This window comes from Macrotis lagotis, chromosome 2 (assembly GCF_037893015.1).
Source record: "Macrotis lagotis isolate mMagLag1 chromosome 2, bilby.v1.9.chrom.fasta, whole genome shotgun sequence".
Classification (NCBI taxonomy): domain Eukaryota; kingdom Metazoa; phylum Chordata; class Mammalia; order Peramelemorphia; family Peramelidae; genus Macrotis; species Macrotis lagotis.
In genome coordinates this window covers 280,927,735-280,946,931 of record NC_133659.1, presented here as the reverse complement: position 1 = coordinate 280,946,931, position 19,197 = coordinate 280,927,735, and the positions used below count along the sequence as shown (strand labels likewise).

Here is a 19,197-nt window from a genome sequence, read left to right as displayed (position 1 = left end):
AGGGTGTTAAGATTCAGAGGGAAGGTTGGGGAGGCCAGCTGAGTGACTTATACAGTCGAAACATGTGCTGTGTGAGTTTACACTGCCTTGGGTCTCCAAAGCACTGAAGGTGTTGTTTGCATTGGATCCAAGTGTTCCTTAAGGGTGTGCCTCTCCACTACTCTGCGAGGGTCTCTGTTTATTTGTAGGAAAATAAGCCGAAGGTATATGGGTTTTGCTATTATTTTTCATGGTATAACATTTCAGTAAATACTTTTATTTTGAACTAACTGTGTCAATTAGCCTACTACTGAAAATAAAACTATCTGTGGGGGCTCACGAGCTCTTAGAAAGGCAGACAGAATTTGGAATAGCTGCCTTTTGATGCAATTGAGGATGTAGCCAAAGAGGAGATACCACATAAATTCTGGTTACCTCTCTGCTATGAAAGAGGTATGCTACATTTATCTCTTCTTTATGACCTCCCCTGGTTTTTCTATTATTCAAAGTTCAACTCCTTTTTTTGGTAATTTTTACTGAGGTTCTAAAGGTGATTTCAAAGAAACAGTACCAAGTCCATCATAAGGATAACATAGGGGTGGTACAAGCCACCACTGTTGATAAAGGCAAAAGGATGAGTTATTAGTGTTCTGACTAGTAGGCAATGAGAATGTGAAAACTCTCCCAGAATAAGAGATGCCCCTGATAGACCCCAAAAGGTATAAATACTTTATTTCTAGATGTTAGGTTTATCTTAAGACATTCTCTTAGCTGCTTGAGGAATGGCCCTGATGAGATATCTCCTTCCTGAGTTATGAGGTTTAACTGTCCATGTCAATTTTTATTACTTCAATATTTCAAGGATCTGAGATTTAGTTGGTGAGGGTGCTCCTACCATTAATGCATATAACAACTCCCTTGGCACTTTAAAACACTGTCTTGCTAAGGTCATGTGGCTGAAAAAGAAATCTGGTGGCCAGCCCTCTGGTAATAAGCCTTTATATACTTAGTTAAACTGGTCCTCAGATGATAAACTCACAGTCTATAATTGGGTGTATAAGCATCTTCTGCATAGTAGGATATTCTAGAGTAAATAGGAATATCTAAGACCTAAAAGGCTATTTTAACATTTAAAAAAAAAAGTATCTTTGAAGAGCTACCCTCAGGACTCCCAGTCAACCAACCCTTGAAACCATCACCCAGAAACACAAACCTGTGGGGGTCATCAGGATCACAGTTAGGAAGAAATTGTGTGATTGCTTCGGCCACTTCTTCATTCACTAAAACATCCCACAGTCCATCTGTGGCTAAAATGAGCACGTCATCGGCCCCATGCTCATACTGCGTGAGATCATAGACTCTCACCTGCAACCATAAGGAAAGACAGGATTATGATGGAGGATGTGCAGGGACCCTTGGACCTTGTGAATACATCTTCTTGTGACCCCTGAAACTCATTTACCACTTTGCTCTCCTAAAGACTTGCTTCACCATTATACCCTCTCCTGCTTAGCAGAATAGTTTTAAGAGACTCTACTGGATTAAGTGAAAACTTTAGAGGGCTAAAATTGTGCAAATAAATCAGTGTAAATGACTTAATCCAGTGCACTGTGCCCAACATTTGCTTTCATTTTATTCTTTAGCAGGACTGGCTCAGGATGTATGCTTGATAAATATTATCTGACACTCAACTCAAATGGATTTGTGATCTCATCATTGTGGGTTCTCTCTTCAGTTCACAACCCACCCATGACTGCCCTTCCTCTACAGCTACCCATTACTGGCTAACAAATGAAGGCAATTTTACAATGTTGTGCCTGAGAATTTTACAAGGAAAATCGTATACTTTGTCAAATTTAAGGAATTCTTTCAAAAGCTTAAAACATAGTGTTGGACACATGGTAATGTATCAGTAATGGAGTGAGATTAAATTTGTTATTCTGACATAACTGGCTACATTGTGTATTTGGCCACCATTTTAAGATGAAGTATTTTCATGGTGTTTTTTTTTTATAATTTGCTTCTCAATATTAAGATAAGCATTCATGTGGCAAGGTTGATAAATAACACATGTGGTTCATAAACAATTGTTAAACTCGAGACCCCCAGATAGGATAGACCACCAATGGGAAAATTTGGTAAACAATTTTAGTTTATATGATTAGTTTCTAACATCAAACATCAATCAAATTTATTACAAAGCAGATCATTGGCCACCAAACAGAATTTGGGGGTAACTAGTTAACAACCTAGCTATTAGTATAAGAAACCCATCAGAGACCCCCCAGCCCTCAGCAGGACTTTGGATTGAGACCCAGGTCAGTTCCTGGGTTCCCTCCTTTTAAGACCCAAGTATTCTCTATGTTCACTTGAGGGCACTCATTTGAGGGCAGTGCTCATTACCTGACTAGGATTTGCTGACTTGTCAAGAAACCACCTTGAAGGGACACACATATGGCCTAAGCCTGGGATGAAAGGGAGTTTTGCTATTAAATACCAAGATTAGACAAATATACTGGAAAGCCAGAGAAAATTGGTTTTGTGGCTTGATCCTAGGGAGATTAGTGATTGTACTGTCCAATAGAGATAATATAAACTGTTAGCATGTATTTGATTAATAAAGTTTGCTAGCATCTAGAAGCAGAAATCTAATTTTTTAACTGCCACTAGTTAGCATAAGTAATGGTAAATCGATTTTGTGTATTCATCTTCTGTTTGTTAGGGATGGGGAGGGGTGAAGTTAACCAAAATACTGACTTACTCAGGACCCCTCTTTTGTAATAGTAGTATAAGCTAATGGCTAGAAGAAATACTGTCACTTAGCAGCATAAACCAGCAATACCACCTCAAGGAAATCACTGAACCTACCTAAGTCTCAGCTTTTTCATCAAGAAAAATGAGGCTAATAATAGCTATATGATCTACCCTTCTAGGTTCTCTGAGACTTCAAAGGAGCTAAGACAGAAAAGGCACTTGGCAATCTTTGATTGGTACACTCATACATTTTTGGTGGAGCTCTGAACTGGTCCAACCATTCTGGAAAACAATATGAAGAAAGTAACTAAAAGATCATATCCTTAGACAACAATGCTAGGTTTATACCCTAAGGATGGGGGGCAGGGAACCCCATATTTATCAAAATACTTACAGTAGCACTTTTTTGGAGAAGGAAAGAACTGGAAACAAAATAGATGACCATTACTTGGCAAATGGCTAAACAAGTTGAGGTACATGAATGGAATGAAATATTATTTTGCTATCAGAAATGATTACAAGAAAGCAATGAATAACTTATATGACTCAATATAAAATGCTATAAGTAGTTCCAGGGGATATACATAATGACTAAAACAATGTGAATGGAAAGAACAATAAAATAATACTGTAGAATTATGTGAAATTATGATCAAGTTTGACTCTAAAGAAATAATATGACAAGGCCATCTCCTCAGCTCATCCACTGCCCCTCATCCTCCATTTACTATTCCTTTGTCTTTGAAGAGCTGAGAGCCTGTGGATATGGAACACTGCATATCATCAGTCTTTTTTTGATGTGTGGTTAGATTTGCTGATTTTTTTAATAATTTGTCATTTTAACACTTCGGCATAAGGGATGGTTCTGGGTAAAGAGGAAGAGATAGAGTGAAAAATGTAGGTGATGAAAAAACAAGTTATATATAAAATTTATTTTAAAAAAGCCCTTTCTATGTTCCAGTTCATTGTGGTCTCCACAATGTGCTTATAAAAGACTCAAGAAAAATCTTTAAGAAATGATCACACCTACCTAACTTTTTTTTTTAAAAAAAGTCACTCTTGAGGATAAGACTGTTGGGAAAATGTAAAGGTTTAACTCTTGCCATTTGAGTCTTATTAACAAAAGTATTGGTCTAAGGAAAATTCAAATCCCTTGTCCTGACTTTGCTTCTGTTCTTCTGGACTTTGTTACCATGCCTCAGCTGCTGTTTCATCTTGTATCCTCCTTCAGCACCCCTAGGTTCTTCACCCTGAAGCCTCCTTCCATTACAAAGACTCCCATCTTCCATTGATGCATTCCTCAAGTTGCCTTCCCCTCCCTTTTGTATATTCTCTTCCCCTATTAGCATATAAGGTCATTGAAGTCGGGAGCTGACTTTTTTCTTGGATTTGTATTCCCATTGCTTAGTAGAGCATCTTTGTTGTTCTGGCACATAGTAAATGCTTAATGGTTGCCTGTCAATAAATGATTATATTCAGGGTCTGTTAGTATTCTGGGCAATGGGATTCAACCGATCAGTAAGAGATTAAGTACCCATTGCATATCAGACCCAACAGAGAAGGTGCTGCTAGAAAACCTAAATAGTCACTGTCCTCAATGAGTTTATGGGGGTGGAAGGAAAGCAGAAAGGGACATGCACCAGATAGTTAAAAACAAAATAATACATAAAAAGTGAATAAAATGTTATTTTTTGGCATGAGATGAGCAATAAGAAGGAACAGAGAGTAGAGCTTAAGAAAGACTTTGTATAGGAGATTGTAAAGGGAAATAAAATCATGGTCCACACATTTACAAAGATGCAGGAACTCACTCCCCTAGAAAAGTTTTCTCTATTTGCTTTCTGTTAGATGAAAGCAGTTATCCCACTTCTTTTTAATGGACTCTGAAGAATCCATGTTGAGGTTGTTGTTCTGCCTTCATTCTCAGAAAGGACCAATGACTTAAATTTAAATCATTTGCATGTCATGACATCATCTTCCTGATGTCAAGGTCTTCTTTGAGAATGATGGACAAACACCAAGGAACAATGACACCAGAAGGTGATATTTTGACTAGCAAGTGAACTGGATTTAATTGAGGCAGAGCTGGGAAAAGTCATCAACCTCACTCTTACTTCCAGAGTCATGGGAGTCCAGTAGCAAGACACAGGTCAGGACAACTGGCCAATGGTCCAGTTCATAATGAAGTAAACAGAGAATTAAGGATCTAAACCAAAGTCATTGGGAACTTTAATGCTGGATATTCTATTGGAAATGTTACCTAGTAGGGAATTCCATCATGTACAGATTGACCTACATGCTCACTGAATTATCTTACAACTCTGCAATTCTGTTATTCTGATCTTTACGTCTGATCCATCACCTAAAGAATACCAGTGACAGCATCAGCCAAATATCACAATTCTATTTAGCCAAGCCAAGTACTTGATGATACAAGCACAACTATTATTTCATCCATGAATTTTCTTCAGCAAATGCTGTTTGCTTCCTATGAGTACATACCAGCAGGAAGTTTCTTTGATGCTCTGAGCATTGTAAGGATGGAAAACTTAATTGTTAATTAAGTGCTCAGATAGACAAGGGGTTGAAACGGCCAATTTCATTGTTACAGTTCAACAGGAAAGCCCCTCCTAGGCCAATCTCCATCTGGGTTACTAAGAGCACCTGAATTTAACAATATTGAAGTGCCCCAGTAACATAGACCAAAGTGTAATTCCAAGTCATCTTTAGAGAGAAGATAGCAAAGTCTTGAGTTGTCATTGGTTGTTGCAGTCTGTCGCCAGGCCACTAATAAAACTGAGGTCTGGCCTCTAAAGAAATAGCAGGAGCCTACATTCTCAGGCTCCAGAGAGGACCACTTCTCAGGCTAAATCTTTTGACAAATTAAATCCTTTCCCTAATTGCATTGTCCTTTTTGCCACGTGGGACCTATCGAATGTCCCTTCATTGGCCAAATAGTGGAAGGCTCTCCTTACAATCCTCCAAGTAATTTATATGTAAATAATAAAAAGCTGGTCCCAACTCTATTCCCCTAGGCACGTCCCAATTAACTTCCTTTTAGCTTTTTATGGTTACCCTTTATTTCCTATCCTTTAGCCAATTTCCAGAGGACTTTGCCAACTTTCCCCTAATTCCACAGCTCAGTCTTTTACATTACCTTTGAGGCAGGACATTTTTGTCAAATACTTTTTGAGAAAACAGATTATTCTCTAAGACAGTCGTCTGTATCTCATCTTTCTCTTTCATTTTATTTTTCAATTAATAAGCATTTATTTTTTTCTCTCTCTCCCATTCTACCTCCTCATCAATTTAAAATAGTAAAAGAAAAAACAAAGCCGTAAGAACAAATATGTAGAGTCAAGTCAGCCAGATTTCATACTGTCTATGTCCATAAATATCTCATTCTGTATCACCTCTCTCTTAAAATGAGTGAAGAATCCTGGGACTGGCAGCATCCCCCCAGGCTACCTGTCTCACTTCTAGCTCACCCTCCCCAACTCACAATGCAAATCAACCCAGTTGAAGCAGGGGGAACACCAGAGAGAGACAGGAGGCACCATGCACCAGCAAGCTGAACAACCATCAACCCCTTCTCCCCCACTGTCATTACCTCATGGACCCTGATGGTGACAATCCAGGACACTGAACCCCTGAGCCCTGGAATAACAGTACTTGTAGCCATTGTCCTGGGGGATAATTTCTATTGAGATACAGCCTGGCCAATGATACCACAGGTACTAGCTGGGGTAAAAGAGTTCTAGTCCTGGAGACAGGAAGGATTGAGTTCAACTGCTGCCTTAGAATTAACTAGTTCTGTGATCCTGGGCAAATCAGCTAACTTTTCTTAGTTTCAGTTTCCTCATCTATAAAGTGGGGATAATAAAGATTAAAAAAAAGAATATCATGAATATCAGATGATATTTGGAAACCACTTTGCAAATCTTAAATACAAAAGTGTTATCTTTTTATGGTTATTACTATTATTATTTAGAAACAGGATTAAGAATTAGTCCTGTGATTTCATGCCTATAACTCTTGGGTGAGGAACCTTCCTCTGTTAAATGAAGTTTCCTATACACTTTGCAACTTACAATCTTGGAGAGCTGCCTAGAAAACTGAGCCAGCCAGTATTAAGCGCTCACTCATTGCCATCAATGAGCTGGAAACTGGAAGGCAAAGAATAGTAAAAACTGAGCCCTTGCCCTCAGGGTGCTTACATTCTAATAGGGGAGACCACACACACAGACATACACAGAGTAAAGGAGAGGTGATTTACATACACATAATAAATGAGAAGAATTTACACACAGAGTGAGAAGTAATTTACACACCCACAGAGTAAGTGAGAAGTAATTTCCAAAGGAGGGCAGGAGGAGGGGGCAGGAAGGTGGATACCACAAATGCCACAAAAAGTGGTATTTGAGCTAAGTCTTGGTGGAGACTAGGGAGGCCAGTGGGTAGGATTGAGGCGGGTCATACACAATCACTAGTGGTCAGAGGTAGGATTAAAACTTGTCTGGACCCTGCTCTTCATCCACTCACCATGCTGCCTATTGTCTTAGCTGAAGTCAAAGTCAGAATGACACCTTTTCTTTGCATAATTTCAGACAGTGTTGAAGAGCGGTAGAAAGGGAACAGTAAGAAGTTCCAATAATTTGCCATGAAGAAGCCATGTAATACTGGTTAGTGTTCTTGGTGTTGGCCATTTAAGTAGATGTTCTGATCCAAGTCTCGGCATCCTGTGCACACAGCGATGTGAAGAAGATCGACCCAACAGCTTCAGGCTGCTAGTTTAGCAAATCTCTCATATATGCTCGTTGCTTACTTGGGCTATTTTAGGCTTGTGTTTAAGCAGTTTGTCCTCTTCTAGCTGACACCTGCATCTTAATGGCAACTTTGAAAGACAAGTCATCAATTTTCCCATTTGCTTGGTCTCTGATGCTTCTCTGGAGCCCCTTACAGCTGCTGCCCATTCCTAAATTCTTCACATACTCAACCAATACTCCTCACTGCTTATCTTCTTAGCACTTACTATATTAGAACGAGACTTCCTTAATTCAGGCCTCCTCTGCGTTCAGTTGTCTAAAAGCAGGATAGAAATTAGATCTGCTTTCCTTCTTCCTGCAGCCCCAACTACTTACTTGAACATCACACAATTATTTCATTCTTTTTTGCTTCTCTCCAAAATCTACACCCCTTCTGAACTTCTTGTTTCTGTGGAGAGGTATCAATTAGCACTAGAAGTCAATCCACTACACCTAGGAAGGAGTCTATCACTCCATAGAGTAATTGAGAAAGTATTCTAATCCCTGCTATAATTTTCTCAGGTGGGAACAACTCGAAGCCATAAAGCTAGTAACCTTGTGGAACTTCTATAAATTAGAAGGCCATTTTTGGAACCCAGTAAATTGTATATCTGGCTATTTAGAGAACTGTTTTAACAAAACCCCTGAGGGGAAAAGGTCTGGGTGAAGGAGGGTAGAGTGAGGAGAAGAGAGTAGACTATTCTCCTCCACAACCCTAACACCTACATCAATTTATGATTTTGTGAAGTTGGGGGTCAGAAGATTTGGACTTCTCATCAGCTCTCTAATGACATCTTATAGACTGTGATGGGGGTGGGGAGTTTCTATCTGCATCATGAACTGAGGATAGATTCAGAAAGACATCCTCAGGACTCTGTAAGCAACTTGCCAGCAAGCCAGTGCAAGCCTTAGGAAAATTTCTCAATTACAAAAAATGGGGGGGGGGGAGGAGAGAAAGAGAAGAATTTTGGGAGAATTATGCCCAGTTTTTTTGTTTTTAAAGTTTGTTGACAAACTACAACAGATATTTCTTTGAAAAACATTAAAAAGCATCAGAATAAGGATCTTTCCTTAATATGATAAACATTATCCAGAAGTCAAGAGTTAGCATTATATATGGTGGAGAAATCATAGTGGCCTTTCCAATAAAATCAGGGATAGAAGGTTATACATTATCACCATTATTATGTGATATAGTTCAAGAAATGCTAACTATAGCAATAAGATAAGAAGCAACCATAAGAACAAAGAAGAAATGACATTATCACTTTTTTTGTGGATGATATGATGCTCTAAGAGAATTGTACAGTTTCAACTAAAAATTGGGAAAGTAATCATAGCAAAGTGGCAGGATAAAAGAACCCCACATAAATGGCTGGTTTTTTTTCTGCACAATATACAGAAGGAAGAAAGAAAATATGAAATTTCATTCAAAATAACTAAAGAATGTAGAAAATATTTGGGAGTACCTACACCAAGACATATTCAGAAACTCTATGACTAGAACTATGAAATAATTTTTATGCAGCTGCTTCAGAAGGTCACCACATCAGGGAGGTGATGCCTGGATTTGAGTGAGGGGGCTGTGCTAAGTCCCCAGTCTCACTTTCTCCTCCAGAGCCATTTGGGTCCAGTGACCAGATGTGGATCAGGATGACTGGAGATGGCCCTGGGTGTGAAACAATGAAGGTTAAGTGACTTGCCCAAGGTCACACAGCTAGTAAGCAGCAAGTGTCTGAGGTCAAATCTGAATTCAGGTCCTAACTGTCTAGTGCAGGGAGGCATGGTGGAGAGTAGGGTGGGCCTGAAGTCAGGAAGACACTCATTGACATCCTCTCCAGTTCAAATCTGACCTCTCATACTTATTAGCTATGTGGTTGTAGGCAAGCCGATTATCCCCTGTTTGCCTCAGTTTCCTCACTCATAAATGATCTGGAGAAAGAAAAGGCAAAAATACTCCACTATCTACGACAAGAAAACCCCAAATGGACTCACAAAGCCAGATACAACTGAAAAATAACTGAATAAACAACAACTAAACAACCTTTGCAGAAATGAGTCAACCTAAATAAATGCAGAGATATGAACTGCTTATAAATGAATTCTGTCAATAAAATATAAAAGAAAATAAGGAAATATTAATTAACCTATTCACTTTATAAATATCATCCATTTGATTCTTACAAAAACTCCAAGAGGTCAGTGCTATTATTATCTTCATTTTACAGTTGAGGAAACTGAGGGAGATAGTAGGTAAGTAACTTGACTGGGTCATAAAGACGGTAAGAGGCTGGGTTTAAACTCATGTCTTCCTGATTCTAGGCCTAGCACTCAGTAAGGACTGAAAAAACTGAAAAGCGGTCCAATTACATTTAGATTACTATCTCACACCATACTCCACAATAAGCTACAGATGGAGACTTGACCTACATATAAAATGTGCAGATTTAAATGTAGATATAAAATGTAAAAATTAAATGAAAATATAGATTATATTTAAATAAGATCATACACATAAAATATAGAAATAAACATGTAAAAACAAATCATTTAAATAAGAGCATAAATATAAAATTAAATGTAAATATAAGTTACATTTAAATGAAAGAATAAATATAAATTATAAAAATCAGATATAATATAAATTACATTTAAATATGAAATATAAAAATTAAATGTAAATTATATTTAAATAAGAGCATAAAGAATAAAATATAAAAATTAATTGTAAATATAGATCACACTTAAATAAGAGCAAGAAAGGAGATACTTTTCACAATTGGAGAGAGAGGAATAGTTTTTGGTCAAACATGGTATAGAAAGAACCACAGAAGATAAACTGATCAATTTTGATTGCATATAATTGGAAAGTTCCTGTATAAGACAAAATCAATGTAGTTAGAATTGGGAAGGGAAAATGTTAATTGGAGGGGAAATTGGAAAAAAAAAATCTTTGCAGAGGATAAGATCCAGGACTGCATGTAGGACAGGTCTCCCTAGCTCTCAAGCAAATTTAGAGTCATCTCTACTCCAAGGTCCACTCAGACTATTGTGTACTACATATAGGAGAGCTAGTATTGATCTGATCAGCCACAGTTGGCCACCCTGCACCCCACCACATGATGATGCCATTTTGGTCCCTTTGAGCAGGAAGGCCAACAAGCCCCCAACCAATCCCCAGTGTGGGGGTGGTCTAATATGGCTCCATAAAAAAATGAATTATACCAATTCAGAGAAACATGAGAAGATTTAAACAAACTGACAAAGAATGAAAAGAGAAGAGCTTGGGGAGTCATTTCCATGAAGCAAACAATGATGTGAAGGGTCTCTGAGCTGTGATGAAAGCAATAAACAACACTGAATCAGCCAAGAATCATTAATGAAGTCTTGGCTTTGCACTGTGTTAAAGCAATAGGCATATAAAGAAAAGCTAAAAAACATGGTACATGCCAGTAGGCAGTTCATATTCTAATGGGGGCAGATCTACAGCTATGTAGATGTAAAATATGGGCAGTGTAAATGAGAGGTAATAGTAAAAAAAAAAGACTCATTGAGGGGGTGGCTGGGGGCAGGGGAGGAACTGGGAAAGGACTCTTGTAAAAGTTGGAATTTGAGCTGAGTTTTGAAGGAAGCCAGGAAAGCCAGGAGGTGGAGGTGGGAAGGGAGAACATTCCAGGCTTGGGGGACAGCCAGAGGAAATGCTATGCAGCTGCGAGATGGGGTATCACGTGCCAGAGACAGAGAGAAGGTCAGCGTCCCAGCATCACAGGGTCTGTAGAGGGGAGTCAAGCATAATTAGGCCAGAAAGTTAGGAAGGAGACAAATTATGAAAGAAGTGCTTTGAAAATTTAAACAAGATTTCTATTTGATTTTGGAGATAATTAGAAGCCAAGAGTTTTCTGTGTGGAGTTTAATGAGGCAGGAGAGAGAATCACTGGTAGTTGAAATCCAGATTGCATTCTCAGACAGTCAACCCCTTGATTTTGCTGGACTATGCATCTATCATGGGGTCCCGACGCTGGCTGCCTATCTCCCCATACTGCTTACTGCAGTCCTTGCCTCTCTTCCCTGGATAGGAAAGAAATAAGGTCAGTTTGGGCGACTAGGACCTTTTTTAAACACATCAAGTTTAGCTTAATCAAAAGGCCTCTGTTTCCCACACAGTAAGCAGAAAGGGAACAGTCATAGAATACCTGCACATTCTAAAGTCCATGTTGGGGACTGCATCAGGGAAAATATACCAAAGATGCTAATAAAAACTGGACTCTGGCTGAATAATCTCTGTTATACATCATTAAACAAAAAGTTTTCTGTTTAGAAGTGGGGTGGGAAGTTGGGGGGTAGGAAAAGATAGGGATAAATAAATATCAATAAATCATTTTTATAGAAATGCACAAAAATAAATAAATAAATAGCTTGAAAAAACAATACAAAAAAGTGATCCAATGGAGATACTATGATACACATTGAAAATAAATTAAAAAGTCTGCTGGTAGATATGTGTGTTCTGGACTTTTTGAAGGACCATTACATGTCTTTCAAATGAAGGACATATAATTAAAGTCTGAGTATGTGAAAAGCTAGTGTGGTCTTCAACTAATTTCTGAGAGATGAAGATAATTCATGGCATGTTGACTGCACAAACAAAAAAATGTAGAGCTATTTAATATGGTCTATGCTTCAACTCAAATATATAACAAATAAAATTGGTGAAAATCATAATTTACGACAAAGTAAAGAGAATGCACAAAAGAAAAAAATTCAAGAGACACTAGAAATTTATTATTAATTTGTCAAAATGTATATTTGTGTATATGTATGGGCATATATACTCACACTTTAAAAAGCACATGTACTTTTAATATTTATGCATATTTAATATAATCATTTATATAAATCATATCTGTGCACATTTATTAAATTTATGTACATTTAATTAAATATTTCTAATTTATACAAATTATGGTTATGGATATTTATTAAATTATACAATTGAAATTATTAAATTATTTCCTAAATCACATGCTTATTAGATAATTATATAGATTTATTTATGCATATTTATTATATATTTATAGGTAAGCATATATAATTTGTACATAAACACAGATATACCAATGTGTATTTTTTTCCTCTGGGACTGAGGCTCCTTATCCTGCCTAGGGCTAGAAGTACAATGCTGATCATTATGGGGCCTCTGACCTGCTTCATTTCAACCTGGGCCAATTTGCCTCTCCTTTAAGTAGCCTGGTAGTTCTCCCATATCCAGGGATTCTAACACTATATTGGTATTAGAGGTAGTACGGACTCTTTTGCTTAGCCTTAATGAAACTCAGAACTTCCGAGATCCATCAGTCCAAGCATCTTGGTCAGGAGAAACTGCAGTCATGTACCTACCTCCCCATCAGGTTTATAGTGTATATAACAGTTCACATTTTCTGACACAATTTTACTTGCTCTCCGTATACTGAAATGTTTGCACTTGCTGATGACTAAGTTCACACTACAAAAGCAAATTTTAAATTAAAAAAAAAGAATGTTGATAAAACTAATAAAGAGACTGCTTAATGAGTTGCTAACCCCACTTAATTGCTCTGTTCAAGTTGTAGGAGGCAGCACTAGCTGGAAAATTAACTACCTTTATTTTATATAATAGCATTGGGCTCAACCTAATAGCATAACCCCTGAAGAAATGTGCCTGGGCTCCTTCTAAATATGTCCCTCTCCAATGTGAGCTGTAAAAAAAATTTTTTTTAAAGCTTATGCAGACAATGGTTGTGGGGATATGGAAAGAAATCTCCAAAGTTTTTGGTGATGATATCTTTCAGCATGAAATAAAATGGCCACATGTTTCAGCAGCATCCCAAACTCCTCAAAAAGTCTGATTACATACAACATCTTAGGTAAGTACCTGGAATTATGCCTCTGTGTGCATGTGTCTGCATAGATGTCAATGTGATCTAAAGTCCATGTTCCTCACGTAGTCTGTGACTGCCTTTTTTCACTCCTTACTCTTCTACCTCTGGCTGTCAGAATGAACCACTGAGAAAATACACACACACACACACACACAAATACACCCACAACATAGGATAACATAGCACAGCATCCCCTGGACCTTTTCATCTTGGCAGGCTCTTGGACCCCAAGAGAACAGATATATGCAGCAGTCATTCTGCTGCAGCAAGGTGACCTGTGGCTGTTCACACACTTGAGGGCTGTCCAGTCTGGACCTCTTCAAGAGTCTTATAATTGGGGCTGTTGGGCTCTGCCAGGTAATCCCTCATGAGGCCCTGCTCATCTCACAACAGGCAATTCTGTTAGGATGAGAGCAGAATGGGAAAGGATGACCAGTCAGGGGATGGGGTGGTTTATAGAATCAGGAGGACTCCAGTTGAGATAAACAGCCTGTCTCTGTTGGGAGGTTGTTTGTTTTCCTTCTTCTTCTTTTGCCAAGTTTAAGAAATGCTAAATGTTTGATTGGGAGCAGTTGTAAACATCTAAGCAATGATTACTCTTCCTCATTATGGAGAAAGTTTTAACCTTGGACTTCAGAAATGTTGAACACAAGTATGGATGTTGGCTCCACTCACACAGCCATTACCTTTGTGAATTGCTAAAACCAATTCTTTATTAAAAGGTAAGTTTTTTTGCAGATGCTGGCTTGCTTAGAGAGTCAACTGAAAAACTAATTGACTATTAGTAACTTCAGTAAAGTTGTAGGATATAAAATAAATGCACATAAATCATCAGCTTTTCTGTGTATTATCAGCAACATCAAGCAGGAAAAGACAGGAGAAATTCCATTCAAAATAACTACAGAAAATATAAGATACCTGGAAATCTATCTGCCAAGACACTCATTAAGAACAATATGTATATAACAATAAAACTTTAAAAAAACAGAAAGACATCTAAATAATTGGAGAAACATAAATTGCTCATGGGTCAGCTGAGTCAATATAATAAAAATGACATTACAACCTAAATTAACTTATTTAGTGACATACAAGACTACCACAAGATTACCTTACAGAGCCAGAAAAAAAAAAAGATCCTGGCAGAAAAATAAGTGAAGAATTTCAAGGCAACAGTGAGAAAATATGAGAAGAGAGTCTTGCAGTATCTGATATCAAACTAATAATTATTAAAACAATTTTGTATTGGTTAAGAAAAAGAGGGGTTAATCAGTGGAACAAATTGATACATCATATACAGAAGCAAAGAACCCAGTAGACTAACCCAAGGATTCCAACAAATGAGCAAGAGCTCACTATTCAACAAAACTATTGGGGAAAAATGGAAAGCAATCTGGCAAAAAGCAGCTATGGATCACCATCTCATGATATACTAAGATAAGCTCCAAATTGACACATGCCATCATAAACAAATTAAAAGATTTAGGGGACAGAGAAAGATTACATATAGTGAGCTTAGAAACTGAATATGCAACTCATTCTGTTGTGCTGGAAAGGTGACTGACTTATGGTTGCTCACAAGCCTGAAGGCATATTTATTAAATTATTTCTAAATCAAATGTTTATTTATACATATTTATTATATGTATATATTTTTACATAAATGGGTTAACAAACTATATATGTACATATATACAGATAGAGAGGATAACAGAAAATTAATTGGACAAAATTTAAGTTTTTGTGCAAACAAACCAATGCAGCTAAAAATGGAAGAGAAGGTAAATGGGAAATAAACTTTGCAGCATGTTTCTCTGATAAAGTTTTTATTTAGAAGAATGGAGTCACACTTCTAAGAAATAGAATAATCCTCAATTATTCAATGGTTAAAGAAGTATTCAGAGGAAGAAATTCAAGCTATCAATTGTAATATGAAAAATATTGTTCTAAATTATTAATAATTAGAGAAAATGCAAATTAAAAAACTGGGATCTAACACTTCCTACCAGGTTGTCAACCTGACAAGCAATTTGGAACTATGTTTCTAAAGCTATTAAACTGCATATACCTTTTGACCCCAAAGAGAACAGAGAAAGAAGAAACAGACTCAGACGTGGGGCAGATAGGGGGTGTAGAGCTCCAGGCCTGGAGTCAGGAGGAACTGAGTTCAAATTCAAGCTTATGTAGTTTGTTAAACACTAGCTCTGTGATTCTGGGAAAGTCACTTCACGCTGTTTGCCTCAGTTTCCTCATCTGTAAAATGAGCTAGAGAAGAAAATGGCAGTATCTTTGCCAAGAAAATCCTAAATGGGGTCTTGAAGATGGACATAATTGAAAATGATTAAACAATATACAAAAATGTTTATAGAAATTCTTTTTGTGGTAGTAAAGATTTGGAAACTGGCTAAAGTTAAGGTATTTGAATGTGATAATAAGAAATGATGAAGGGGTAAGTTCAATTGAAAAAAAAACAACCACATAAATCCGGGAAGATTTTTATGAATTGATGTAGAATGAAGTGAGCAGAATCAGGATAACAATTTTTGACTTTTTTATATATCCCTAGTACAAGGTCTGCCATAGAGTAGGAGCTTAATAAATGAGAGTTGATTTGTCACTGTTCTCAGTCAGTGTCTATCTATCAAGATAATTACATCTTCCCAGTTGATCCCCTGTGCAGTTCCTCACCCCAATGCAAGCAAAGCATTTTTGAGATTAGTTAATTTAAAAAATACTAATGATTAACATGGAAGAATCTATGGTGACTTTCCATTACCTTCTTTATAAATTTCAAACTAAGTCTTCCAGATAAGCTAGTCTTATTCTATTGAGCTAGACTTTATTTCCTATTCCTTTCTGGCAAACAACTTCCACTTTAATCAAATGGGTCTGCTTCCCATTTCTTTAATACATGATCCACCTTTCTTGCTTTTGTTGTCTCCCTTGCCTCGAATTTCATCTTCCCTCTGCTTACCTAAAACCTACCCATATTTCCCCAGAATTCCCACTGTCCATGGTACTGTAGCTTATCAATTATTTTCTAAATGTTCTATGATTCTGACTCTAGGTAGATTATTAGCTCCTTGATGACAGGGGTCAGGTGCCTTAAGACTTTGATACTGCATCTCTCTCTTCATGGAATCTGAAATATTTAAAATGTTTTAATGGAAAACAATGGTGGTATCTCAAGGCAAAAAAGTGATTGTCTTATAATGTTGAAATGTAGCATGTGAAAAGAAATATCTATCCCTGGACCATAAGAAATGACAAATACAAAGAATTCAGCAAGCTTGGGTAACTTGCATAGATATGGAGAAGGAAGAACCAGGAGAACCATCTTTCTAATAAACACAACAATGGGCTCAAATCCCACTTCAGACATGTATTAATTGTATGTTTGGCAAGCCCCATAACTTTTCTGGGACCCAGTCCCTGCATCTATAAAGATCCTATGAACTATGAACAATTCCAGTAAGCAATTGTGACTACAGAGAGTTGCCAACAAGGCAAGATTCCTCTTGGTACAGGTGGTAGATTACAGTTGAGGAACATGGTCAGAAATGACCCACAGTGGGGCTGTCCCAAAAGTCACAGTGCAACTATAGACTGTATTGATTTGTTTTGGTTAACTGTACTTCTGGATTATAAGGCAATTAACATCAGGATACATAAAAGACAATCTCTAAAGTATATATATATTTAAAAGTATATTAGGAATCCTTGAACTCAATCCTTGACTCTTAAACTGGGCCAGATAACCTGATGAGGCACTGTGAAAAAGAAAGTGGGGAGGTTTTAAATACAAAAATACAATGGGGGATGGCTAGGTGGCACAGTGGATAAGCACCTGCCCTCGAGTCAGGAGTACTTGGGTTCAAATCTGGTCTCAGACACTTAATAATGTCCTAGCTGTGTGGCCTTGGGCAAGCCACTTAACCCCCTTTGCCTTGCAAAAAAACCTAAAAAAAATACATTGATAGATCTGGATAGAACTGAGGAGGAACTTATAGGGGATGGGGTTAGGAGGGGTTGGATAGGGAAAAACCCCCAATAATAATCTGTAGCGCTGAACTGTGAGGGAAATTTCTGTAGTTTCAAAAAGAAGACAAAATATATGGAGCTGGGTTCAAGGAGGAAAAGACCAGAAAGAGAATAAGGGTGGAGGAAAGCTAAGGAAAACCTCCTGTCTCTGTCTAGAGAGCTGGGAAGTAAGGGTAAACTAGTATCTAGAAATTTAACCCCCCAAATCAAAGAAGAGTCCTCAAGAGTCTTCAGGTTATTTTTTTTAAGGAAGGATACTTTCCTTTTTGGCATTCTCATTCATTCCCATGGCTTCAACAATGTCCCTAGATTTTTATCTCCAGGACATTGAATTCTCTCAGGCCATTGCCACCTTGGGTATCCCACTAAAGGAATTTAGTATCTTCTCTAGTAAACCTACTTCTCCTGTTCCCCCCATTAGTTCTATGTGTGGCATCTTCAATTTTAGCAACTCTCAGGTCCAAAATCTTGGTGTTACCCATGAAAACACTGTTCTTTTGCCCTCCATTTTCAACTGTAAAGTGTTATGGATTCTATCACTATCTTTCTCCCAGTGTAGTATAGTGGTGAGAGTTGGTCTTGGAAATGAGAAGACCTGTCTTTCAGTCTTTTGTCTGAACCATATTGGATGTACAGAGGGCAAGTCAATTAACTTTTGCAAAGTAGCTGCCAATGATAAAGGGAATTTCCTACACCACAGGTCTAGACCAAACACTATCTTCTACTTCCACTCCCATCTTTCTTAATTCCCACTTAAACTCCCTAAAAATAGACTTAGACTTAAAGTAATGTCCCAACAATTACCCCTGCCTCCATTTTCTATTAAAGTTGTTGGTCCTACAAACAATTCTCCATACAGTTGGCAGATTAATTTTCTCATGTTTATATCCTTTAGGCATATCCTTTGGAAAATCCTTTGGTAAATAATCTTTAGGGGTTCCATATTGCTTGAGAAAAGTTCAGACTTTTGTCTGACTTTCAAATCTTCCCATAATCTGCTTTCATCCTAATTTACTGGTTTACCGTGGCTTGATCTTTGTCAAAGCTCTTTCCACCCTCTTACATAAGACGAGATAGTCAGGAAAGCAGATACCTTAAATATCAATGGGGGGCTGAGGGAAGGAATTAAGTCAGTGAAGGAAGACCCCCAACCCATAACTGGAATTTGAAGTTTAGGAAGTACTGAATAGGCAGTCTGCCAGAAAAGTAGTAGGAAAGACAGACTGGAAATAGACTGGGAAAGGTTTTCCTTCCTAGAATAAATAGGGATTCTCTCTAGACTCTTGAGCAGGCAAGTGGCATGATTAGACTTAGACTGTCAGAAGATCATTTCCTTACTACTATTCCTTATGTGTGAAAGGACCCCTATTTCCTAACATATCACCTATTTTTAAAAAAAAAAACTCAATTGAAATTCAGTAGTTAGTAAGTCTGGAATCAAGAAGAACTGAATTTAAATCTGACCTCAGTCATGTATTAGCCAGGTGAACATAAGCAAGTTGCATAATTTAAGTTTTGTCATCTGTAAATGGGAATAATTAATAGTATCTACCTCAGGGGTAGTTGTGAAGAGCAAATGAAATCTTTTTGTCAAGTGCTTAACACAGAGCAGGTACTACCTAAATATTGTGATAGTGATGATGATGATGATGATGGCAATGATGGTAATGATCTATTCTGCATTAATTTCAATGTTTTAG

The 19,197-nt window shown here is 37.5% G+C and overlaps 1 protein-coding gene across 1 annotated transcript in view; it reads right to left on the bottom strand.

The window, feature by feature from the left end:
• PPM1H (protein phosphatase, Mg2+/Mn2+ dependent 1H) overlaps positions 1 to 19,197 on the bottom strand; it is a 318,199-nt gene that overhangs the window by 22,591 nt on the left and 276,411 nt on the right. The window contains 1 exon segment of the mRNA XM_074226229.1: positions 1,193 to 1,344. Within this exon segment, the coding sequence (XP_074082330.1) occupies positions 1,193 to 1,344 (152 nt within the window).